Source organism: Accipiter gentilis, chromosome 21, assembly GCF_929443795.1.
Source record: "Accipiter gentilis chromosome 21, bAccGen1.1, whole genome shotgun sequence".
Classification (NCBI taxonomy): domain Eukaryota; kingdom Metazoa; phylum Chordata; class Aves; order Accipitriformes; family Accipitridae; genus Astur; species Astur gentilis.
This window is the reverse complement of record NC_064900.1, coordinates 19,600,323-19,627,135: the sequence shown is the minus strand read 5'-3', so window position 1 is coordinate 19,627,135 and position 26,813 is coordinate 19,600,323. Positions and strand designations below refer to the sequence as shown.

At 38.0% G+C, this 26,813-nt stretch overlaps 1 protein-coding gene across 2 annotated transcripts in view; it reads right to left on the bottom strand.

Annotated features, from left to right (window-relative positions):
* Positions 1 to 26,813, bottom strand: part of GBE1 (1,4-alpha-glucan branching enzyme 1) — a 164,315-nt gene that overhangs the window by 70,061 nt on the left and 67,441 nt on the right. For both annotated transcript variants that reach the window (XM_049825023.1, XM_049825022.1), the window contains exon 7: positions 25,821 to 26,030. In XM_049825023.1, the coding sequence (XP_049680980.1) occupies positions 25,821 to 26,030 (210 nt within the window). The remainder of the gene's footprint in view (positions 1 to 25,820; positions 26,031 to 26,813) is intronic.

The window sequence follows — 26,813 nt, the reverse complement described above, 5'->3', positions numbered from 1 at the left end:
GACCTGGTTTCACAAGGTGATGAGAAATTTAACAACTTTCCTGCACTAGGTCAGCAGAAAACCTGTGAAATTGCTTACAAGTCACACTCATTATTTTTTTTTTTCCTCCTGTACTAATAAAAAGCCAAAATAATGATTCACTGTAAGAATTCTAAATTCCAATCCATGATGAACATAACACACTCAGATGCAAGTAATGCATTTAAACCAGTTAATTTTGTCACTAGGGACAAAAAATTAATATTGGTCGTACCTAAACCAGTTTGAAGCTGTAATTCTTGAACCATATGAATGCTGACATTCAGAAACTGCATTTACTATTATGTATTATAAAAAAAAAAAAGAGTGGAACTGCTGACCTTCTAAGAATCTAGACTTTATGATGATTTGCCCATCTTCAATTCTTAGTGTTTAATTAACTTAACACGTAGTAGCACTGAATTGCTAAAACGTTACTTTTGAATTATCCCCAAACATTTCAAAAGCTGACTGGCTTAAATTACACCAATGGATTGCTAAACATAAAGAAACTGGCACTCTGATAATGCTAACTTTCAGTGAAGCTGGTACAAGTTAATTTATGAACTAAACATCCAGATTTGATAAAGAGATGTTCTGTTTTCACTGCTGTCAACCAGCATACACCAGTTTGCCTGTTACTTAGATGCACTTTGTTGGATCTGAGCGATGCAAGAAGGTAACCAGTCTTACCCATTTGGAAAACAACAAAGAGAATAAGCTCTCTGTATTTCAACCTCCTTCATTTACATGGACAAGTAATTCCTCGCTGTTTTCTAGGTAATATTGTTGCCATAACACCAAGCCATCTCTAGCCATAAGATACTGAGAAGACAAAGCAGTGCAGCAAGCACCCACTTTTTAGCCAAGGGACAATCCTGACTGATGCCGCTAGACTACTCCCAACACCTGCACTCCTAATTATACTGAATGTCATTCTATGGCAACATACACATCTCTATCAGTCAATAGAACTTGATATAGTCATTAACAGACCAAAAGAGCTTTTCTGTGGTGATGCAGGCTGCATTGCGTCTCCAAAATGAACCGTACAGACAACAGCCAAAAAAGCTATCCTCCCTGGGCATATGATAATCTGTGAACAGAAGGGGTCAGCAGCAACAGGTCACTTCACCTGTATCAATCCCAAGAGGAGAGAGAAGCAGTGTATTATTTTTTTTTCCCCACAGTAACAACCAGAGGCACTGATGTAGAGTGCTACTTTTTCTGGACCTAGGATTTCTGAAAGAGCATTGCATGACTGTGTCCTGCACAGCTAGAAAAGAAACAAGCCATTCTATTTCAGCAATATTAAGCTTACTCATATTTCAAAGTTAAATATTTGGACACAAAATAACTTTTAAGAAAAAAGCTTACCCTGAAAACAAGTAACACTAATTAATAGTAGTGGCACGAATATCAGTAGGTGAGAACTTACAGAAGACTGAGGTTTTCAATTTAACATGCACTGAATTTTTAACATTATTTTAAAATAAACAGAAGAAAACTGACAAAAATCCTGAGGACAGAGTCCTCTCTACACTCCAACTTCCAGTTCCAGGAGAATTTAGCTGGTAAAAGTTTTCAGAATGCCTGCAACATTCTTGCAGTATTCTTGAATTATCCTTCACAGTGCCACAATATTTTGGATATGATTAAAGTAAAGCAATATGATGAAATTTATTTTTTAACATCCCCAACATAAGCAACCAACCTAAAAGACAATCAGTGTGATCATGATCCCTTCGGTAAAGCAGTTCAAGCTGTTGCACTGTGAAGGTGATCTGGGGGCCAAGAGAGAACTTAGAGGTTAGATGCATAAGTTGTAAGGTCTCTCTACTTCTTGTCCATCACAATCTTGTACATGGACGAGACTTGAAATTAACACATTCAAATAGCGGTAGATCTTTACTCACACAAAGCTTGGAAAAATGTTACCCATACTCCATGAATTCTAACTGCAGTTTCTTGGGCAAGCTAATGGGGACAGTTCCTAATTCTCTAAGTCTCCCACTGCTACTTCCTTAACAGGGAGCTTGCATCATTAAAGATTTATCTATATCTCTTTCAGCCATATCAATGATGGAGAGACACTTTTTTCCCCTGAAGCCTCTAAATTGAAAATAACTATTAGCTTTAGATCTAGCTCCCTGAGCTTTTTTACCAAATTTATCAAATATCTTAATTACTACCCCACTGTCTTTTCCTTCCCCACTTACTACATACAATCAATTGCTTATCACTTTACCTCTGTTCTCTGCCTTGTGAGTTTTTGTTTGTTTTAGAGAGAAATTGATCCATAACATGACCTTTCTGTTTCACTTGATTAGATATTTGGTTTACTACCTGTATAGAATTCATAAGACTGAAAGTAGGCAATTTATGTACTGAGATACAGAAAAGATGTCAACAGTGCCAAACAAAAGACTTGTAACCTTTGATCTTTCATCTGCAAAGCAGCTTTATCTTTTAAATGACATTTCAAATTAAAAAAGCATTAAGTAACACAAGTAACAGTGCATTACAGATCTCTGAGTTTTATCCTTCCGTAAGGTCCAGTACAACATCAAAAACTTTTAAAAAGTTTCAATCACCAATTAGACGGCTTAGTCTAAAAATTTCACACCCAACTCTCCTTAGAGCTAACGAAATGTCCTCACTTCAGAAATCTTAGAACCACAGAATCATTTAGGTTGAAAAAGACACTCAAGATCTTTGAGCCCAACCATAAACCTAACACTGCCAAATCCACCACTAAACCACGTCCCTAAGCAACACAGTTACATGTCTTTTGAATACCTACAGGGATGCTGACTCCACCACTTCCCTAGAAAGTCTGTTCCAGTGCTTGACAACCCTTTTGGTGAAGAATTTTTTCCTAATATGCAATCCAAACCTCCGCTGGTGCAACTTGAGGCCATTTCCTCTCATCCTATAACTTGTTATCTGGGAAAAGAGACCGACACCCACCTTGCTGCAACCTCCTTTCAGGTAGCTGTAGGGAGCAATAAGGTCTCGCCTCAGCCTCCTTTTCTCCAGGCTAAACAACCAGTTCCCTCAGCCGCTCCTCCTAAGACTTGTTCTCTAGACCTTTCACCAGCTTCATTGCACCTCTTCTGACACACTCCAGCACCTCAATGTCTTTCCTGTAGTGAGGGGCCCAAAACTCAACACAGTATTTGAGGTGCAGCCTCACTAGTGCCGAATACAGGGGGACAATCACCTCCCTGCTCCTGCTGGCCACACTATTTCTGATACAGGCCAGGATGCCGTTGGCCTTCTTGGCCACCTGGGCACACTGCTGGCTCATATTCAGCCGGCTGTCAACCAGCACCCCCAGGTCCTTTTCTGCCGGGCAGCTTTCCAGCCACTCTTCCCCAAGCCTGTAGTGCTGCATGGGGTTGCTGTGACCCGAGTGCAGGACCCGGCACTTGGCCTTCTTGAACCTCATAAAACTGGCCTCAGCCCATCGATCCAGCCTGCCCAGATCCCTCTGCAGAGCCTTCCTTCCCTCAAGCAGATCAATACTCCTGCTCAACTTGGTGTTGTCTGCAAACTTACTGAGGGCGTACTCAAACCCCTTACCTGGATCATTGATAAAGATATTAAACAAAACTGGCCCCAATACTGAGCCCTGGGGAACACCACTTGTGAGCAGCTGCCAACTGGATTTAACTCCATTCACCACAACTCTGTGGGCTCAGCCAGCCAGCCAATTTTTTACCCAGCGAAGAGTACACCTGTCCAAGCCAGGGGCAGCCAGTTTTGTCCAGGAGAATGCTGTGCAGAATGGTGTCAAAGGCTTTACTAAAGTCTTCACAGACAACATCCACAGTCTTTCCCCCCCATCCACTAAGTGGGTCACCTTGTCATAGAAGATCAGGTTAGTCAAGCCAGACCTGCCTTTCATAAACCCATACTGATTGGGCCTGATCACCTGGTTGTCCTCTATGTGCTGTGTGATGGCACTCAAGATGATCTGCTCCATAACCTTCCCCAGCACAGAGGTCAGACTGACAGGCCTTTAGTTCCCCAGATCCTCCTTCTGGTCCTTCTTGTAGATGGCCGTCACATTTGTTAACTTCCAGTCAACTGGGACCTCCCTGATTAGCCAGGACTGCTGACAAACGATGGAAAGTGGCTTGGTGAGTACCTCCGTCAGGTCCCTCACTACCTTTGGATGGATCCCATCCAGCCCCATAGACTTGTGTGTGTTTAAGTAGTGTAGCAGGTCACTAATCATTTCCCCCTTGGATTATGGGGCTTCATTCTGCTCTTCATCCCTGCCTTCCAGCTCAGAGGGCTGGATACCCCAAGAACTACTGGTCTTACTATTAAAGACTGAGGCAAAGGAGGCATTAAGTACCTCAGCCTTCTCCCTCAGCCTTTGTCACTATGCTTCCCCCCACATCCAATAAAGGATGGAGATTCTCCTTAGCCTTCCTTTTGTTGCTAATGTGTTTATAGAAACATTTTTTTATTGCCTTTTACAGCAGTAGCCAGTTTAAGTTTTAGTTGGGTTTTGGTCCTTCTAATTTTCTCCCCGCATAACCTTATGACATCCTTGTAGTCTTCTTGAGTTGCCTGCCCCTTCTTCCAAAGGTCATAAACTCTCCTTTTTTTCCTGAGTTCCAGCCAAAAGCTCTCTGTTCAGCCAGGCCGGTGGTCTTCCCCACTGGCTCATCCTTCAGCACATGGGGACAGCCTGCTCCTGCACCTTGAAGACTTCCTTCTTGAAGAGTGTCCAGCCTTCCTGCACTCCTTTGCCCATCAGGAATGCTTCTCAAGGGACTCTGTCAAACAGTCTCCTGAACAGGCCAAAGTCTGTCCTGCAGAAGTCCAAGGTAGCAGCTCTGCTGAGCCCCCTCCTTCTCCAAGAATCGAAAACTCTCTAATTTCGTGATCTCTATGCCCAAGACAGCCTCGAACCATCAGATCACCCACAAGTCCTTCTCTGTTCACAAACAACAGGTCCAGCGGGGTGCCATCCCTATTTGGCTCACTCACCAACTGTGTCAGGACATTATCTTCCACACACTCCAGGAGCCTCCTAGACTGTTTCCTTTCTGCTGTACTGTATTTCCAGCAGACATCTATTAAGTTGAAGTCCCCCACGAGAACAAGGGCTAGTGACCTTGATTGACATTGCAAGCTCTTGGTTCCCAATGTAAGAGACTGTGTTGGCTGGAAATGTTTGTCTCGACATTGCTGCTGCAAAGAGCCTCAACATCCTGTTGCTGTGGGGGAGTACACGCAAAATGTCCCTGAAGAAACCACCATATCCACCTGAAGCTAGCAGTGCCAACCAAGCTGTGCTTGCCCATGAGCAAGGTGAAGAAACCACCGTGAACACCTGGGCATGCGCCCATGAAGGAACATGGGGAGGCATGTATGGTAATGAACTCTGTGGAAATGGGTGGACTTTTCGGAGAAATCGTGGGGACCGGGACAATAAAAGAACTGTGTACTCCTCTCAAAAAAACTGTAAAGCACCTGAAAAGCAACTTTGATTGAAAAGCAACAGAAGAAAACCTGCAGCGCTTGGGACTGGGACTTTGGCTGGAACCTGGAACTTGGACCCTCCATCACCTACATTGAGACCGAGTCAACGGGACGCTGCTGGCTTTGTGGTGGTGGTAACTAGTCTTGCTATACCTCTTCCGTTTTCTTGCTTAGGTCTGCCTCTTTTTCCTTTCTTCTTCCGTCTGTCCTATTGCTATTATCAGTTATTATAGGAAATAAAACTTGTACGGTTGTACAGCATCTGACCTCGTTTGTGTCTTAATCTTGCTCTTGGGATCGTTTAAGAACCCTCACTGATATTGGATCTGGACACCCAACCATGGAACAAAGAGCACCCACTACTGAAAAAGAATGCACATAGGTCACTGCAAGCAGATTAAAGGTTTTGACAAAGCATAATTGCTATGCAATAAAATCTTTAAAATTATTTGCCTGCTCAGGTTCATGCATGAGTAAACAGTACTCTGATATCAGTGAGGAAAGAAAGACCTACATTAAGGACACATGAAACAATCTGAACTGTGAGGAAATAAATGAATGAAGAACCCTACACGTCTGAAATCAGAAAAGACAACCAAAGCTGAGTACTAAAAGGCAGGCATTTGAAAGCATACCAAATCTTAACCTCAGGAGGTACAGGGACAACATCCCTCTGAAGCAGCACTAGATCACCTGACTTGCCAAACATTAACCCATTTGTGTCTGTCCTAGACAGTCACCCTCCTACTGAATCTCAAAGAGCAGAGTCTGCACCAGAACACAGCAAGTGTTCTAAACTGGTCTACCCTGAGGCCAGAAGGGGATACAGTCCTTAGTATGAAAGTCTGAAACACTAGATCAGTAATTAGGATGGGGTCTCAGCATGACCTTGTGATTGTGAAAAACTTTAGTATAAGAGTTTCCTGTATTCACAGCAAATACTGTGGCCCTTGGGAATGTTTTGCTACCCAAAGAGACAATGAAAAAAAGCTAACCAGCCCTCAGGGACTTAAAGCAAAGGCCTACAGGAAGACATGTCATTCCCAATTTATCTTGTCAGACTGAGGTGACAAAATGTCACACAAAGTGGATGTGACCTGTTAACAGTCCCTCTCAGTCTGTTTCTGGTCAAGTATTTGAGTATCAATCCCAACATTAAGTCTACCAGCTGTGAGAAGAGCAGTGGTGGCAGCAAAACCCAGCACTTGTTCAGATCAATGTCTGTGAAACCTTCAGACATGTAGTGATTGGCATCACTAAGCCAAACAGCAATTTGCACTGGGAGATACAGATCCTTCTGCACAGCAGTGCAAAAGGTCAGGGATTTTTGCTTCGCTTTTGTTTTCAACAAAATGGGTGCTTAAAGATAGTAATGGTCACTGAAACCAGTTTTCCCAGTAGGGGTTGAACTTCTGATGAGCTGCTTAAGCAGCTTCCTGACTACAGCAGTTGCCATTATGCAGTTGATTCCCAGAAGAGTGAAGTTTCCAAATGGCTTGAGATTAGGGTAAACAATCTCACAGCTTTCTAAGAAACTGGAAAATAGACAGAGAAAGGAAGAGAGATGTGTGTAAGCGAGTCATGTTTTTAAGGAAGTCAAGATTCTATCTCTCCATATTCCAAGATGGCATTAGGTCATCTTGAACACAACAGTTTTCAGGCACATATTTCTCACAACTACTAAATGCCTCTCACTTACAGAAAGAATCATACCAAATTAAGATGAAAGACAGATGGCTGTAGGAATGAAAGACCTTTCACCACAGCCACTTGCTCTCAACTGTTTTGAGCATTTTTACAGAAGGATACAGATCTCTGAAAAGGGCTGATAAGAAAAAATTGCTTTCTATATTTTTACAGGACATATATTCCATAGTTTCCTGTAACAGTTAAAAATAATGGGTACTTTTATCAATACTTGCTGCAGAAGACATCTTTGCTTAAGCATTAACATCCCATTCCCTGAATTAAAATGGAAAAGTTCAAAGGTGTTTCAGAATTTCAAGACCAGCCTTCAGGAAAAGGGCCCTTAATTATTTAAGTAGTATTACAAAAAAGTGTTGAGAAGTTGAAGCGAAAGAAGGATTATGCTCAAATTTGGAAGCATTTGTTCAGTGAAGATGTGAAGTCTTTTCACAAACTGAATCATACTGGTTTCTATCAGGCAACACAAAAGTTAATACTGGTAAATTAATCGCATACAGGATTGCACGATTATTTCTATACTGCCTTTTTCATGGGCAAAACTCCAAATCTGCAGAAGCCACTGACAAATATATATATATATATATAAAATTATACTTTTCTGTTTAAAAATTCTAATAAGCAGAGCACTGGTTATTATGTCATGTATTTTGTGACATCCAATCATCACGCTGTAACTTGATATTCTGAGAATAAAAAGTGAATAAATACAAAATACTAAATACTAACATAACCAAAATAGTTTTCTTGGTTTAATTACAGTTAAAAGTATTTCATTTAACTGTAGGTTTTCATTTTTTCTTTTAAGAATAAAGAATAGCAGCTTTGAAGATGCAGAGGATTTTCCATTAAAATCAGACTTCTGGAGTGCTATACCAGACAATACCCCTTCTGGAAGCATTAATTCTGGTCCCCCTAAGTCCAGTGTTACACAGGGAGAAAGCACTTTCATCCACTGTGCTGTAGACAATATAATAGCAATATGCATTTATTAGAGTTGATTCATATTCAGTAATTACTTTGGGAAAATGATTTCTTAGAAATAGGTACATCCTTTATTCAAATACGAGTAGTAGTTTTGAAGTCCCCATGAAAATATTTACTTTTTTTCCCTCAAAATTCTACTTCATGTGGCACAAAGCAGCACTATACAGTAAGGTCCTTCAGGAGCTATTGGCACAGATACAATACACAGTTAAATTAGGGTGATTGAACATGTCCTAGGTAAATGGTGATAAATAGTCTAACATTTTGTCTATTAAAAAAAAAAAAGATGATAGAGGGAAACTACTCCTTCTTGCAGGTTCTCCCAAAGTCGCTATAACTAACCCCTGTGACACTGTTAAGAAGCTTTGCACACAAAAAGGCAAGTTTTCTTTGGCGAGTATCCTGGGCTCAACCCAGCAAAAAGCAAGATTCTCATGCATGGGAAGTTTTCTCCTCTGAATTTCCCAATTTCCAGTGCTTAGAAGTTTGATCAATGTTTTGGAAAGATCCATTCTTTTAATTTAGCAGGTTAATTCTGCATTAACTATCTCTATTGTATTTTGCCAATGAATTAAACATGTTTATGAATATATTCACATGACTTTACTGAAATGCCATTTGCACAAAAAGACACATTTTCTCCTCAAAGGAACTATGGACTATACATAGGCTTATTATATATAGTAAGCAGCACAGTGTCCTAGACTTGAATTTTTGAGGCTAGTCCTATCTACACCTGATAAGAGTAAACTAAATAATATCAAATAAAGCATTCAGTTATTTGCCATAAAAATTGAAGCAATAACTCAAGTATTACTCAGTAAAGGTTAGGTCCTGCAAAATGTGAATATAAGAACAGCCTTGGAGGCAAAGCAGATATGTACTTATTGTAATGAAATTTAATATTCTCAATGCTTTTTGCTCAGAGGGCTTCCTTAAGTAAATGGAAAAAAAAAAAAATAGAAAAAAAGTACTGAAGACAATTACCTGCAGTTTTAACAGAGCCTCCAGGACACACACATTTTAAAATACAGAATGTCTCAAAAATAAAATTACAAAACCCTTTAAAGTGCCGATAAAGCCTACATGGATTTCAGCTATGATTTGGAAAACATTAGCACTCATACCACTCGTGTTCTACCCAAGTAAATTATACACTAATAAAATAGAAGTCTTTGAGATAATTTAAAATTCTTCTCTCCCAGAATAAGCTTCTTAGCAAATATTAAATTTGTTTAGTCACATTATCAAGCCTGCAAATTAACAAACAGAATTTGTTGTTCTGCAACATGCAACTAATTCTCAACATTTTTAAAGTGTACCATCAGGATTTTGCATACAATTTAATGCAGTTCACGACTTCAATAATAGAACTGAGATCGCAAACATTTTGGAGTAGTTTACTGTTCAACACTGGGTTCGCTTTCAAATTAAGTCTAAATGTAGTGTAGAAAAAGCCAACAAGCTATTATGTATCAGCTGACTCATGATCTTAAACAGACCCATTATCCTGAACTTTCCCCAGAAAACAGCACTAGACTTAAGAATGGGACTGGTGAAGAATCAAACTCCAAGAGATACTTTGTTGCGAGGTGTTTTTTCTCCCCTGAAATAGTATGCTATTATACGCATGTATAAGAATAGAAAAGAATTATCCTTAACTTTCTATATTCCCTATATAGGAAGCCAAAATTATACTCTCAATCAATTCATTCCATTAGCAGTGACAAGATATTAAATACCTGGAAAACTGTTAACATTTTTACGCTTACCTTCTCAAAACCATCTTATTAAAAGCCTGAAACAGTGTTTTCTATAAACCTCATTTAATTTATTACTTTAAAATACTGGTTTCCAAATTGAGACTCACAAGTGACTTCTGAGGGACGCTGAAGAAGTGCCTGATTCACTACTTTTCCCTTGGTGTTTCCTACTCGACCAACCGCTCCCAGCCTTCTGTCTAAAGAACCAAACAGAAACATGGTTGTCTCCTGCAAACCATGCAGTTTAGCCACAGCTGAGAAACACTGTCATGACCTCCACCCAAGTCAAGGTAGGATTCTGAGCACATTCCCTCCCTCAAACGTGCAGAAACCAAAGCTATAGCTGACAAAGCACTAGTGGTAAACCAAGTGTAAAAATGCCAGCCTAAAAAACAAATACAGACACAAAAAAATACTTAAAGCATTAGTATTATGCCTGTGCCTTCCAGATGAAAGTGCAGACTGTTTTCCTTTGAACTCAGGTGGAAGTTTTGGGTTTACTAATGCTAATGAATAGCAACAGAAATTTAAGCAGCAAAGAAATAAAGTTCTTCATAAAAAAGAACATTTCGAAAACTCCCAAGGAAAAGCACTAAAGAAGTTGAAGCAAGACCACCAGACCTCTGCCCTTGAGAAAATTCCAGCATTAATATAAATGTATCATCAAATATCTGGTTTTCCAAAAGTTAAGTGCATTGACAATTGAGAAGTCTTTTCTGTGTGCAGATGATAGCGAACCATAGTTTCTACTGTGGTAACAGAAAGACTCAAGTTCATATATATACACACCAGGAACACACTGACAAAACCTTATCAATCTACCATTCAGTGTCCATATACTATTACAGATTACTTTTTTTTTAAATAGGTAATTACCTTGAAAATCCAAAATCAAAACATTAATCCTCAAGCAATGAAATGTCTCAGCTACTTTTAAAAATTTGTTTTAGCACAGCAAAACCAACCTCATAAGGAATAGTTACTATCACATACAGAAGCCTGAAAAGGGAGCGACTCTTGCATTTTACCACCCTAGGACTTCTACTTAGAAGGTATTATCTGAATATCCTTTTACTTCAGTCTCCCAGACTGGCATATTGGACCCCTGAAGTCCCCATTGCCTGTCTGTATTTTAGTGACCAAAATCCTTCCTTTCCTAGACAGTTGGTAGCAATACCAAATCTGTAAAAGGAGAAGAAAATTTTAAGACAGGTAGAAGTATTAATTACCAGTCATCATACAGGACAGATATTACAGGAGGCTTCTGAAACACTGATTCCATGTCCTGGATGGTAATTTCCTGACTTCCCCCTGGGGAAGCGGAGGGTAAGGAAGGTTCACTCTTTATACTAATATTAGCTAATACAAAGTTTAGATTACTTCCTCTCACACTGCCAGATTTTACCCTCAGCATAAACAATCACCCCTGATACAGTCCAAAACGTTCTTTTCAGCACCACAGGACAAGACTGCTTAGTTACATGACAAACTTTGGCATGAAGGGCAGAAGAGTTTGTACAATGAATCGTTATATTCACAGAAAAAGGCGATTTCCAGTGGAAGGCTCAGAGAGCCTGAAGATTGTCTTATATCATCCCTAGTACAAGACTCAAGAAACGGCTGCAGAGGTACACAGCCATCTGGCAAAACCGATTTACGTACACATCAGTCCCTATTATCTTTCAGCAAGCACAAAAATGCAAAGCTGTTGCATTTGCACCTAACAGCACAGAAGATCAAAAGTACAGTGTTCATATTAAATAGGAATCCATTCTTAAGCACAGTGCAGTATTTCTCAATTTGCTGCACTTTTTAAAGTTACATTTTTCAGGAATGTAAGTAAAGAAAGGTATTAGCTCATCTTAGGCTGTGCCAACAGAGTTGAGAGCTTGCAAATGTACTACATAAATACTTTTTCATGTAAAAGAACTGAAAAACAGGTTTATGTTCAAAGACACTTAGATTTTACCTCAATTTCTTACTAGATATTATCATTTCAGCTATATAATTTGTACTTCATGAAGACTAATACAAGAACAATAAGCACATTTTTATAAGAGACTGTTAAAGTAACTTTGTTTAGTATATAATATGTAGTAAGATTATTATTTGAACTGTCTCTGGCAAAAATAGCTACAATGTAATTTTTGTATTGATTCATAGCTATACTTTGTTTTATCTATAAGTGTACTTTTTAAAAATTTAGCACCTATTTTAAAAGCTTTTATGATCTGAACATATGTTTTAATCTTTCTGTAGCCACCAAATTTGTAAGTTTCACCAAAGACATGTGGGAAAGATACTGTACCAAAACATTTTCAGTTGTACTCCCACTAATCTACAGAAATCAAATTGTGACAAAGGAAACCTCAGAGAGTATCTTGAAAATATTCAGTTAGAATAATCAGTGTCCTTATATTAGTTATAAATTACAAAAAAAAAAAATACTACTGTCTACAGCTTATATGGAAAACTGTTTAAAAACAAAACACTCCTCTACACCCCAAAAAGCTTGGAGTACTGTATTTACACTTTTAAGACAACACAGAAGTGGAAACTCACAAGACAAGGCAACAGTATTTTTTTGATAGCTTTAAAATCTACTTATATTGCTGAAAGATGTCTGATTAGTGCACTAGAACTTTTATATTAATCACGGAACCACAGTATGGTTTGGGTTGAAAAGGACCTTAAAGATCATCTAGTCCAAGCCCCTGCCATGGGCAGGGACATGCTTCACTAGACCAGGTTGCTCAAAGCCCCATCAAACCTGGCCTTGAACACTTCCAGGGAGGGGGCATCCACAACCTCTCTGGGAAACCTCTTCTGGTGTCTCACCACCCTCATCATAAAGTTTCCTTCTTATGTTCTAAATCTAAATCTACCCTCTTTCAGTTTAAAACCGTTGCCCATTGTCCAGTCACTACAGGCCATACTAAAAAGTCTGTGTCCCCACCTTCCTTATAAGCCCCCTTTAAGTACTGGAAGGCTGCTATAAGGTGTCTCCAGAGCCTTCTCCAGGCTGCAGAACCCCAGTTCTCTCAGCCTGTCTTCACAGGAGAGGTGCTCCAGCCCTCTGATCATCTTCGTGGCAGCCCTCCTCTGGACCCACTCTAACAGGTCCATGTCTGCCTGTCTGACCCCAGAACTGGACACAGTACTCCAGGGGGGGGTCTCATGAGAGCAGAGTAGATGGAGAGGAATTGCCTCCCTCAATCTGCTGGCCACACTTCTTTTTATACAGCCCAGGATACAACTGGCTTTCTGGGATGCAAGCGCATGTTGCCAGTTCATGTCCCATATTTCATCCACCAGTATCCCCAAGTCCTTCTCCACAGAGCTGCTCTCAATCAATTCATCCCCTACCCTGTATTGATACTGGGGATTGCCCCAGCACAGGTCCAGGACTTTGCACTTGGCCTTGTTGAACTTCATGAGGTTCACATGGGCCCACTCCCCCAGCCTGCCAAGGTCCCTCTGGATGGCATCCCTTCCCTCAAGTGAATCAACTGCACCACTCAGCTTGGTGTCATCCACAAACTTATTGAGGGTGCACTCAATCCCACTGTATATGTCATTAATAAAGATATTAAATGGTGCTGGTCCCAGTATGGACCCCTGAGGGACACCACTTCTTACTGATCTCCGTTTGGATGTATTAATCTACCAGTATAATTAATACACTGGAAATATGTATCTATTTTTAACAGTAAGGTTTTTCAGTGAAACTCCATGATTTCCAACTAAAATGAGAGCAACTGCTCCTACTATAGGTATCTCCCATTTCAGACCATATTTTAGGGCAACTATTACTGATCCTGGCTTTAAAGGTAGCAGAACGATAGCAACTTCTGATTAAAATGTAAGTCTGAAGTGGAAACTTCATAACCTTGTAAAAAAACAAATTTTGGTGTCTAGGCCAGGATAAAATACAAAGAAGACTAAAGCTAAGACTCTCTGAAATATTTTATAAAATGTTTGCTATTGCATATATTGACTGTTCAGCATTATAGGCAAACGAGTTGCTCATACCTTGCACTTGGTGAAGACATTCTTTCTAATCAAATCTTTTCTTTGTTTTTCCAAATTTGGATGACAATGGTGCTGTGCTAAAAGCACAAGTGTTGATGCAACCTGCAGAACATTCATTCTTTCCAGTACCCAATTAATTAGTTTATAAGAATATTATTTCATACTACTTTCTGTAAGTCACTAGCTTTGTTAACCCATGTTGGATAGGCATTAGAAAGAATATCCAGCTTAAAGTTGTTTCCATTTATCCATTTCCTGACAGATTTTCAGTTTCCTCCCCACTTAACCCAATGACAAAATAATTACCTTGGAATTTCTTATAACATAGTCAAAGTAGATTTTCATCTTTTCCAATGCCCTTATCCAAGAAGGTGGTGGCAAAGGAAGCCTGAAAACATTGATAATGTAAATTTTAGTGTTTTGTAGCGGACTTCTTTTTTTCTTCTCCAAAAAGCATTCACATAGTAAATAATCTTTGGAATTTAAGCATCAACCCCAAAATGGTCATAAACCCCCAGCTACTACTTAGGCTTTGGTTTAAATATGTATTTCTATTTTGTAGGAATAGAAATATAGAATTCCAGATTACAGGGTAGTGAAAAAAGCCTAAAAATCTGGAGTAATAAACACTAAATATTCAAATCAGAAGACAGGGAGAAACAGCAGTGGAAATCTTTTGGGATTTTTTTGTTTTTCTCCAGTGTTTGGCTGACCAAATACTCAGATTCACCAATTCTTTGAACGTAGAAAGTATCTAGGGAATGTAACGCCAAGAGCTGAATTTCAACAATAAAAAAGGAATTTCACCTATCCTTGTTGTCCATAAGGCCAGCTGTATGTTTAGCAATTTGAAAACTTAAACACCAACTTTAAGTACTTGCTTCTGAATGTCCAACCTTAATCCATTTCCAACTAAATAAATTACCACCCCATCAATTCTAAATTACGTAATTCAGAATAAAAAGTGTTTAGTCACAGCTATGACCCAAACTTTTAGAACCCTGAAAAGTCATTCTTTTAAACAACCTTGGTACATGAAGCAATGAAGTATAAGTAAAAATTTCCCTTGCATGAACAATTCTATTATTATTTATTATTCTAATTATTTACCATTCTGACTAATGTGGTATCATAGTAAATGAAACAAAAAAAAAATTTCCCCTTCTCCCTTTTTTTTTCCTTCAGGGGAGAAGGGGAGGAGAAGAGAGGAGAAGGAAGGCAAAGGGGAATTTAGCACTGCCTCCACCTGCTTGCAAAAGGTCAGGGTATGGAAAAGTAACACTGACCAAAACAAATATTCAACTGAATAGTCCTCATAGGGATAATTTTACTTCCAATTGTGGTTTAATAACAAATGGATTCTTTCCTCAGAAGACACAAATTTCTCTTTTACTTCCTGTATTAGAAAACTGTGTTAGAAAACTTAGGTATACTAATAACAAGCCTGTGCTAAAATGTATTCTAAAATCTCATGCCCTAATCAAAGCTGTGCTACAGTGTTAATAAAATGTTACTAAGTACCAGCAAGGGGGGGGGGGGGGGGGGGGGAAGCTGATCACCCTAAAGCACTGAAAGCAGTAAATGATAATGCCACTATCTGAAGCTCTGTGGGTTAAAAACAGAGGCCCTAGGTTCTAGTTGCACTGGATGCTCATTTTGACAGTGTGAAAGGAATACGGCTTCACTCCACATCATGACGTGACAAATTCTATGGTGTTTACATAAATCCCTCCAGCCAAGAAGAGGTGATCTAACGTGTTTATTTAATCAGGAAAATGACAACAGTCACTACTTTACTTTCTTTATGTATCGTAAAGGAAAAGATAATAAAGACAGAATAAGAATAGAGACAGCAAAGAGCATTCTCTTCTTCATTGTGAAGCCCTTTGATACATACACTAACTTAAAACAGCCTTACTACAGTGACTAATTATATTATACAAAATCCCCATACTTTTACTTAATAGTTCTCCAGAGAACTTCCATTCTCAGCTCTTTGTTTAAACAGACTGAGACGTCTCCTACAGAAGACAATTACTAGAGCACATAGCAGTGACTTATTACATGGATGTGGTTTTTCATTCTTGTGTTTATTTGTTCATGTATATCTATCCTTATAACTACATTTGACAGGACTCTTGCTGCACAATAATTAGATTGAAGACATCAAGAGGAGTAAGGTCTACAGAGTATTACTTGTACACTTAACTTCCCTCACTTCCAACTCAACTAATTAACTTAATCATAGTGGGATAACTTAGAAAAAAAACGTTTGTGTCAGCTTTCTAAACTGAAAATGGTCATCTCTATGGCAATGAACTTCTTTTGTTTCTAAATAACTTTATACCAATTTTCAAGAGATTATACGGGATTGTAATACAGATATAAAAATACTGGGTAGAGTTAGCCTCCTTATCAAAGCGACACAGAGAGAAATCAGGAAAAACACATGTTTGATTGTGATTCTCATGGCAAACTATCCAGAATTCTATAAAGCCACCTTTTTTAGAAGGAACTGCCCAAAACAAATGCAAGGGGAGGGGGGGAAAAACCACCACGCAAATTTAATGTAATACACTTTTTTAAAAAAAAGTGAAACTCTTTTTTCCAAACCTGGTTTAGAACAGGACTTAGTTTTTATGCTGGTCTGCGAAATGGCATTCCTCAAGAAAACACGGCATCTCTTTCAAAACTGAAAGTAATATAACAGATGAACATGATTATCTGCAGATCATTTTTGATCTGTTGGCCATAAATACACTTCTGACTTGTGGAAATCCATACAGTATTTTGATAGTTTATTGTCTTCTACTTCGTAGATATTGTTAATTGTTTTGTCCCCTGTTGTTAACAATTCTCTTTCTCTCTCCAATGAGCTTTCCAAAAATGGATTTCAAGTGGACCTGTTCATTATACAACATACACACACTAGAATCGGAAAAAAGTGACAATTGTCTTAACTATCCCATTTTCTTTCCCTGCCATGAGCAGTACCACGCCTAATTTTCCTCTAGCCTAGAAATTCTTTGGATGAAATCCTATTAAAAGAAAGTCAACATTGCCAATTTCATTTGCAGATTTTCTTTAAAACCTCTCCCTCATCTCCAATTTATACAACCATCACCCTTTTTCCCAGCACAATGTTCTATTCACAACAGATATTGCTCATATAACCTGTTGCAGTAATCACATAAGAATGCTGTGAAAGTTGTCAATTTAAGTGTAGATTACTAAATGCAAGATCATTATTGCATTTAGACTGATGAGGAATGATTCTCTGCAGTGTGTTGAATCTCATCTAATTTTAGATCTTTATTGAAATACCATAATCAACTTCAGGTAAGAGTGCATCTATTCAAGATATGATTTAACTTAATTGGCTAGAAGTGGTGACCTCTATATTTCAAAATATGCTACCTGACAAAATTTAGAACAATTGGCTGCAATTTTTCAGCGTCCCTTTTCTTCACATATCAAAATATTGCTTTATTACTATACCACATTTTGTGCAGCTACATTTTAGAAACTTCACACAAAGCTGTGATTGCTATGTTGGAGGTTAATATGGAAAACTGGACACTTCAAAGAAAGTTACACATATCTTACATGAAGCTTGGAGTTTCAGAGCATCTGTGCATTTAAAGCCTCCCAGCCTGTTACATCAATTTAAGTACAGTAAAACAATTAAGCTTCTAGATGAAAGTTTAATTAAAAAATTAAAGCAATTCTACAGCAGGTCTAGACTGCATATACTATAACTCATATGCTCATGGCTGAAATTTTTTTTTGCACTATTCTTTCTGATTATATTGCAGTAAGTTCCCATATATCATCCCTTCTGTCAATGCTTCCAGTATTCACTCCCCTCAAGAAAGGCAATTTATTAACTGCTATGTCCCTACAGTTGAAAGTACTTACTTGCTAACATTCACAAGGGTTACCAAAAGGAAGAAAAAACACAAAGAAACAAAGATTTTCACGGACACAGAAGGTCTTAAATTTTAAGTTTTATAAAGTACTTTTTCGCCTTTATAGTCATCCTCAAAGTCCAGTCTATTAGAAGCAGACTGTTAAGGACATATGCAGGCAGGTTTTTTTAAAGTCAATCTGTAATCAAAATAATTACATTTATGAGCTCTGGGGGAAAAAAAAAAAAAAATATCTCACTATTGCATTACAAGCAGCGCTTTCTTAAAAGTCATTAAAAAACAATCTTTGCCAGCAAAATCCAATTCCAGTGCATATTATGGGGGTCTCTAAATACAGAGCTTTCCTAAGCTAATGTAGTGTAGAAAGACTGGCAGGAAATGAATTAAAATCAGCATAACTAAAGGTTTTACATCATGAAACTCAACTTATATCCCTGTTCCTACTGTAATTACCTTACAATCAACAATGTAAAAAAAAAAATCAAATTACTGGGAATCTAGCTCATTGACAACTAGCACTGCATTACCTTTAATCTAGCTGGAATTATGGCCAAGGTATCTCCCCAATGAATACATATTTGTGACAAACACGACCTGTCAATGGATGTCATTACTAACGCATAAATGCAGCTGGAAGAATGTCACCTGTACCAAATCCTCAGAAGCTGCAGAACACTTCAGTGACTACACCTACACTCTGGGAAGTCAATTCTTTTGTATAAGATACATTAATTCTTCAGTAATCTTCCTCTCCCACCTTTCCCTCTCCGCCCCCCCCCCCCCCCCCCCCAACTGAGGGATCATCTATGTCCCATAACCTGTATAGCTTAAACTTCTAAGGAAATTGCTTAGTTGAGAGAAAGCTGTGGAAAAGGACTAGAGCTATGCAAGGTAAGAAAGGTAAAATTACAGACAAAGACAGGTTTGTCAGTAGCTCAAAGATTCAAAAGGAAGAACATAGAAAGGTGAAAAACTGTAAAAGAAAAATCATACAGAGTCTGAAGAGGATAATCCAGCACCATCAAGGGTCTGTTACAGTTAGTGGCAGCCTCCTTTCTCCCACCCAACTGATGCCGGCCTGGCCAGCTGAGACTCTTCAGGTGCCTTACTGGAAGTTGTAAATGTACTAGCATTTTTTAAATCCTACCTGTCCTTTGTGTGTGTTAACTAATAAGCAATAGTTTGCAGTCAAGTACACCCTCTTTGCGCTCTGTAAAACACGTGTGAAAAAAGCAACCCTGAGATGGACAGTAAGAAGACACACACCAAGTTATCTGCATTTTGTAACTCACGCTGATGTGACTGTTAGAAACCATGGTGATGCTCCCACATAAGGCAAAAAGTTTTCACTTCTACAGATATTTAGAAGATCTCAACATTGAATTGTAGTCTGCTTAAGCCAAAAAAATTTCTCTGGACATCTATGTTAAGAGAACTATGAGCCCACACAGGTACCCCTACTAACCAAACCCTGATCTCTGAAACGTATTTCCCAATTCATTCCACCTACTAACACCAGTGGCAGCTAAAGATTGGGAAAGTTGGCAATAAGAAGAAAGGAAAAAATTTCAGGTAAAGAACAGCCGTTTAAGTAAAAATTAAATATCAACCTTAAGAAAGGCTCCTGAAGATGTTAGAAGATCAACATGCCTTTAAGGAGTCAGATCCCAAAGTGCAGTAAATTACTACCAATTGACATCAGTGGACAGTTTTTTCCCCATAAAACACAGCATAAAGTCTATATAAGGATTTAAACACTGGGTGGCAGAAAAGGCCATCGTCTCATCACCCAAACAGGTGTACTGTGCCATTTTAGATGCAAGAGAGCACTTGAGATACCTGCATGAGGCTGGAACACAAGATAGGGAAGAGAAGCTTCAGGTGACCCACACAACTCTGGAGGGGCAGCTGGAGGACAGGCCATCTGAACCAGAACTAAAACACACACTTTGGCACCTGACAGCTGCCTTATTTCTGTCACACCGACAGCAGGCTAAAAGCAGTTTCTGAACTACAGTACTTGATGACCCGCTTTGAGAAAAACTGAAAAAAGGCTAACACACTGCGCTACAATCAGCTGCTCCACCAACAGTTCAGAAGACTGAGCTGGAGAGAACATCTGGTTAGGCAGCAGGGGACCATCATGTCATCTGTTGCCCTGATGTAAATTGTGGCTTATGGGACACAGCGTTTATACTCTGAACTCTACCTACAGCATTTCAAAGCATATTTGGCATGGATGTCACTTGAGACTTCATAAAACTGAAAAAGAAAAAAAAAATAAAGAAAAGAAGAGACTTCTCCCATTACATGGCTTAGTTAAGTAAATTTCATTTCCTCTACAGCACTTACAAGCCTTAATTCCCAAACCAGAGAGTATCACCAACAAATACAAACGAGACAAAACCTGTAGGTGAACAGGCCAAAGGATTCCCACTAGCTACGATCTGGTGCCTTCACAGAACCACCAAAGGATGGACACATAAAATCAGCTTAAAAAAAGGCACTGAAAACAGGGCCTGGGAAAAAAGCCTCAGAAGAGATGCCAGGAATGTCTGCTGGCCCCAAAACCTTGTAACAAACATCACTTCTTGCTGATCATACTGGTGCATTCAAGGAAGCAGGGCTTTGTAATTAGAACCAGAATGTAATTCAAACTCTGACTTGTGTGCCAAATTCTTCTAGTTTGAGCAAGAACTTAAGATTTTGGCTAAGTGCTCAGATGAAAAGGGCCACACAATTAAAAAACAGATAAACTAAACACAAAACATATGGCATCACATGATTTCTGCCAAGTTTTATTTCTACCATTATTCATAAAGGCTCACAGAAATATATCAATATACCTATTGTCCCTTAGAATTGGATTAAGAAAGTGTAGAATCTAACAAAACCTAATGAGAGAAGAGGAAATCAGAGACTTAAACAAAACAATACTCTCAAATCTCAATAAGCCTAGAAAGGCAGCATGATCTACATGTTTTAATTATGTAGTGCTTGAAAAAAAAAACCAACTTATCTTCACTAGGTAATACCTTGTTCTCAATTATTTTTAAATTGTTTTGCCCGATTAGTATTTTAGACACATTTTCTATATGGAGAAATGAATTTAAATCAAAACACAATCAACCACTCTAGTTGTGATCACACCTGGTCTCCAGGGTTTACAGCATCACTTCTAATGAACTTGGCAGCTGAATAATCTTTGAATATGATTTTAGGAAGGAAAAATTGTTATACTTAGCTTGTGCTAAATAAATTTCAAGTAGAATACTTACTTAAGATGATAGGGTGTTTACATGTATTTCAAGTGACCTATCTTAAACAGGATCACAATAGAGACAAGGTACTTAATTTACCACAAAATTAACTAGACAATGCCAGCTAGACTACAGGTCCAGAGCTTGTCGCATCGCTTCTACCTTACAGCATTTAGCTTTCATGAATTGAGAGATAGAAAAGCCACATTTTTAATAGGAACCAAGACAAAGGATATAAAAGTTTGTTTTTAAAAAGTATTATTAAAATAAACCACAATCCTCACTCAAGCTTTGTGGTTTTGGTTTTTAGGTTGGCAGCTGAAGGGGACAAGGGGATGGACATGGGGATGAGCAGGAGGAGATAGAGATGAAGGAGAGGAAGATTCACCAAATTAACAAGTTTGAGGAAAACAACTGCCCAGATCCAGATTTTAGAAAAACTGGAAAAATGTGCCAAAATTATGAAAGTGGAAGTTTATTTCTGAATCAGTTTTTTGTTGCTTTTTTAAAAGCAGAATTTATAATACTTTTCTTGGGGGAAAAAAGCTAAGCAGAAAATATTCTTTTAGTTATCCAGTTATTTTACTTTTAAATGCTCATTTTACTGAAATTGAGGTTTTTTTTTCTCATGTGACACCTTGAACAGAGTAATTTTTAAGCTGCTGTTTACAATTTATCAAAAAGTTCACTGTTTGTACAACACTTGTGTAAATATGGATTAAAAAAAATATACAATTCTACTGCTCATTAAGCATCGTCTCAAAGTCCACAATCCAAAACACACTTTTATCTTCTTAAGTTGCACTGTGGTGCTAGAAATGCAACCTCCAGGTTGTCCTTTGAACAGTTTTACTACTGCTTTTCTTGAAGCTACTCTCTACTTCAGTGAATATTACTAAAAATACAGTATTTAAAATACACCATGGATTATAGTCCTTTTTTGGCATGGATATAGATTTTTTTTGTCACCTTTTATATAGTAAATATTCACAGTCCCCCTCCCATACAACTGAATAATCTTGCAAATGCTGTGAGACAAATTTACTTACGTCTTGGCTTTCAAAGAATATGTAGACAAACTAAACTGATAAAGCAATTGTTTCTTAATCTCCTTCATGGCAGAGAATTAGTTTCTCTCAATTCTAAAGTAAATTGAGCATTCTTTGTATTTGATGTTTAAGTACCTGTAGATTTAACAATTCTTCCCACTACAGAAGGAAAAGGATTTAGTACAAGCATTGTACAGGAAAGAAGGCTGTACTAGCTGAAGAGATTCGTCTCAGAAAGCAAGCTTTTCAGTACATCATTCAACAGATTGTGTTTGGTGTCATTTATTTTCAGCAAACTTTGAACATCTACAAGCAACTCGAGTCTCTCTGAGATTTTTATACTCCCCTCTTTCAGACTAGAGCTGCTCATTTACTAGTATGGAAATTAGCAGGCATGTCAATAAAGCATAAATGGGGGAAATTAATAACATTTTCAATAAAATGTCAGTTCTGATTCTTTCCCAATGTTTGGGACGTGTACACACAAAAAAGAGGAAAAAAAACCAAACCACTTTTTAATCAGTTCTGAGCTACTTGGAATAAACATGATTGTTATATCTTTTAAGCCTAAAAATTTGACTATAAACACACATAGAATATTTAATGTTTCAGCTATTAGGACTAAAGAAGGCCTTAATGACTAAAAACAATTCACTTCACAGCTTCCCATGCTTGAAGGGGAAGGAGGGGTTTTCCTAAAAATTTAAAAAAGGAAACCCAAATTTCTTGTTGCATTTCATTAGAGGGCAGGGGATGGGAAATGATGTATCAGGGACCCTCAGTCATCCAGAGCACTGTTTTTAGTCATCAGTAGAGCACAGATTCAGTTTCTCTGGTCTCTGCTATTTCCTAATCTCTTCTCTCCTCCTCACAGCTCTTCTCCCTCCTCCTTTCCAGCATTCAGTCCGGCATCTACTCCCATCACATAAGATGAAAAGTAATTATGTAGTCATGCCCCTCCCCAATGAGTAAAGGCACTGACTGAACAGACCCATGTAAGAAGTTCTTCAGTTCTGAATAAATGTTTAACATTGCCAAGTGCTACCTACAAAGCAGCTTGCTGTTTCGTTCATTTACAAATCCTTCCAAAACACTCAATACTAGCACCACTTTCTTTCCCAATAGGAAGAACCTGCCTCTGCTTGGAACAGAGAAAGGTCCATAATTGCAATCAATTTATTTTCTCACTAGAGAAGTCGGTACCACACACTTGTTGATCATACATAAGCATAAAATGAAATAAAGTGTGAAATACCATTGCATTGATATTAAAGCTTCAAGATTATCTGAAATAGAATTTATTTGAATATCAATTTAAAGATTAATAGGAAGCAATTAAAATAGGAAATTATTATGATTAGACATACTAAAATGCATTTGCTATAATAATTAAAATCTCCATTCAAAAGGTCCCCTGAATTCATCAATTAAACCGTCCCAAATAAAAAGTAAATAAAGAGCTCATCCTATTAAGTAACATAGTGCATAGTTACTACATTGGTCACTTGGTTTAATTGAAATTGAGAGTTACTGTGCAAGAGTTTCCATTAAAGAGTTGACCTATGCTATGTAACATTACTTCTGCAATAGTGACCTTCTTAAACAGTACCCCAATAAGCTATGAAACTGTCAGCCTCAAGAGTATAGCCTATGAGTACAAGAAGAAAAATCTTTTTTGGCAACTAACTGAGCATACGTAATTTTGATCCAAGGTTTAAGAACATCTACAATCTAAGCAGATCCAGTCAATGGCAATTCAATGCAAGTGAGGGAGGGAAACACAAGAAAAATTATAAACTGAACTTGCAGCATGCAAAACCTATCAACTAACAGATTAACAAGAGACCAGAACTCTACAATTGCTGAGTGATGAAGCCACTAAAGCAATCACTCAAACGTAACCTTGAAAGGGTTAAACCAGAACTTTGTAATTGATAAGAAGGGCAAACACAATTATCATGCATCTCAAGGGGGGGTAAGCAAATTTGTCATAGAATAAGACATGAAAGACATTATACAGAATTTATTAAGATATGTTTTAAGGGGATTTTGGAGTTGTGCGAAACACTGTGGGACATTTAGGGGAAGGATCAAAGACAAGAAAAAGGAGGAATAGAGGTGGTTCAGGGATGAGCAAACATAGGTAAAATGGGAGAAAAAGACTGAAATAAGCTGGCTGCCTGTGTCTACTTCTCCATTTAAACCACAGAAATATACAGCATATGAGATAAATCCCCTTGCCCCCAATACCTGAGAGAATACAAGAATATTAAATGCTAATCATCATCTGGCATTAACACATGGTTTGACACACACTATATTTATACTAGTTAATTAAGTGTACCCAAACTGAGTACCTGAAATGGCCTACTGAAAATGACCCCTGCTCTGTATTAACTCTTGATTGACCCCTGGAAGCTCTTTGGAATGGAGCTAGTTGTCCTGGGGCAAAACCTTCTCTACATTTCAACAATCTGACAGTTTGACGATAAATTTCCAGAGCTTGCAAGTTTTCTTCAGCTTTTCTTATTCTTTTATTTATTTCTATATATAAATAGAATATATCATATATAATATGGTATATATAAATATAATATGAAAAACTAATTCTATTTTATAATATATAAAATATTTAATTATATATAATATATATTCCTATGTAATATTTAAATTGGTATCTATATTAAAAAAGCTTGAATCTATTTTAAAATAAAAATAAATATAACTACATAATTATATATAAATACATACAATGCACATGTGTCCTGGTTTCAGCTGGGATAGAGTTAGTTGTCCTCCTAGTAGCTGGTACAGTGCTGTGTTTTGAGTTCAGTATGAGAAGAATGTTGATAACGCTGATGCTTTCAGTTGTTGCTAAGTAGTGCTTAGTCTAAAATCAAGGATTTTTCAGCTTCTCATGCCCAGCCAGTGAGAAAGCTGGAGGGGCGCAAGAAGTTGGGAGGGGACACAGCCAGGGCACCTGACCCAAACTGGCCCAAAGGGGTATTCCGTACCATGGGACGTCACATCTAGTGTATAAACTGGGGGGAGTGGAGGGATGGCCGCTCAGGGACTAACTGGGTGTCAGTTGGTGGGTGGTGAGCAATTGCATTGTGCATCACTTGTATATTCTAATCCTTTTATTATTACTGCTGTCCTTTTATTAGTGTTATCATTATCATTATTAGTTTCTTCTTTTCTGTTCTATTAGACCGTTCTTATCTGAAACCACAAGTTTTACTTCTTTTCCCGATTTTCTCCCCCATCCCACTGGGTGGGGGGGGAAGTGAGTGAGTGGCTGTGTGGTGCTTAGTTGCTGGCTGGGGTTAAACCACGACAACATGGTATATAACATGTACATATGCAGCCACAGAGGATAGAAGAATAACAAAACCTAAATACTATTATTTCATCTTAGATTTTAAGTATGTAGCAAAGTAATGGAATTGAACTCAGCATATTGTAACTGTTGGAACAACCCAAATGACTTTTCCAGTTTGGAGAATAGTGTAGTTTTAATACAACTGGTAAGAAATAATTACCACTAACACACCTGAAGTGACATTTCACACTTACTTTGCATAGTCAAAGAGCCTGCTGTCCCAGAGCTGATGAGTTCCTTTAGGACCAGAATGGAAGAAACAAGAATCTGTACCATCAAATTTGTTGAGACCATCTTCAGAGTTTTTTGATGCATGGCTGTGCACAACATCCAGCAGAACAGTAATGCCCATTGAGTGAGCAACATCAATCATTTCTTTCAGATCATCTGGAGTTCCATAACGGCTATCAGCATGAAAATGCAATGTGTTATGAGTGGTACAATCTGAACTTAAGCTGACAATACTGAACATTACTCAGAAAAACTGCATCAAAGCCAGCAGTTCTTCATCACCTAGCTTCCACTCGTATACAGGTTATTTTTTCAGCCTCTTAAGAAGTAGGTATTGATTACAAACTGACAATTAAAACTATTTTTTAATTATAAAAATTACATCACACATGCATGCAATGTTTTGCAGGAATAGTTTCAAAGTTTTATTCTTCCCTTTTAATCTGTCAATACATCAAATTCAGTATAAAAGATAACTGATACAACTTAAAGCTTCTATTTAATATTGAACATTTCCTTATTTTGTAAGAGACAAGAATATATTTGTATTACTGGAATAAAGTAATCCATAATGACTACAAAAATAAATGTATATTCATGAAAGTCCCCAAAATACACCATCTGCTGCTGTCCTGCTTAGTTATTTGTTTTAGGTACTACACTATTTGTCTCCTGTGTCTGACAAACATTTCTTTCAACTAATTAAGCCAGTTAGAACTTCCTGTCTATCTAAATTTAGCCTGGTTGTCACTCAAGCTTCACCAAGATGGAAAAAAAAAGTCACACCATTCAGACTTATCATAATTTTAACAATTACCTGAATACATTTTCTTTCTATTTTCACCCTACGCCTCAAATCTAAGTACAGTCTGTTGCAAGCATGGAAAAAAGTTCCTACAGAATACACAGAGCCATGATTTTAATCGAGTTTATTATGAACAAATAGTGTACAGTTC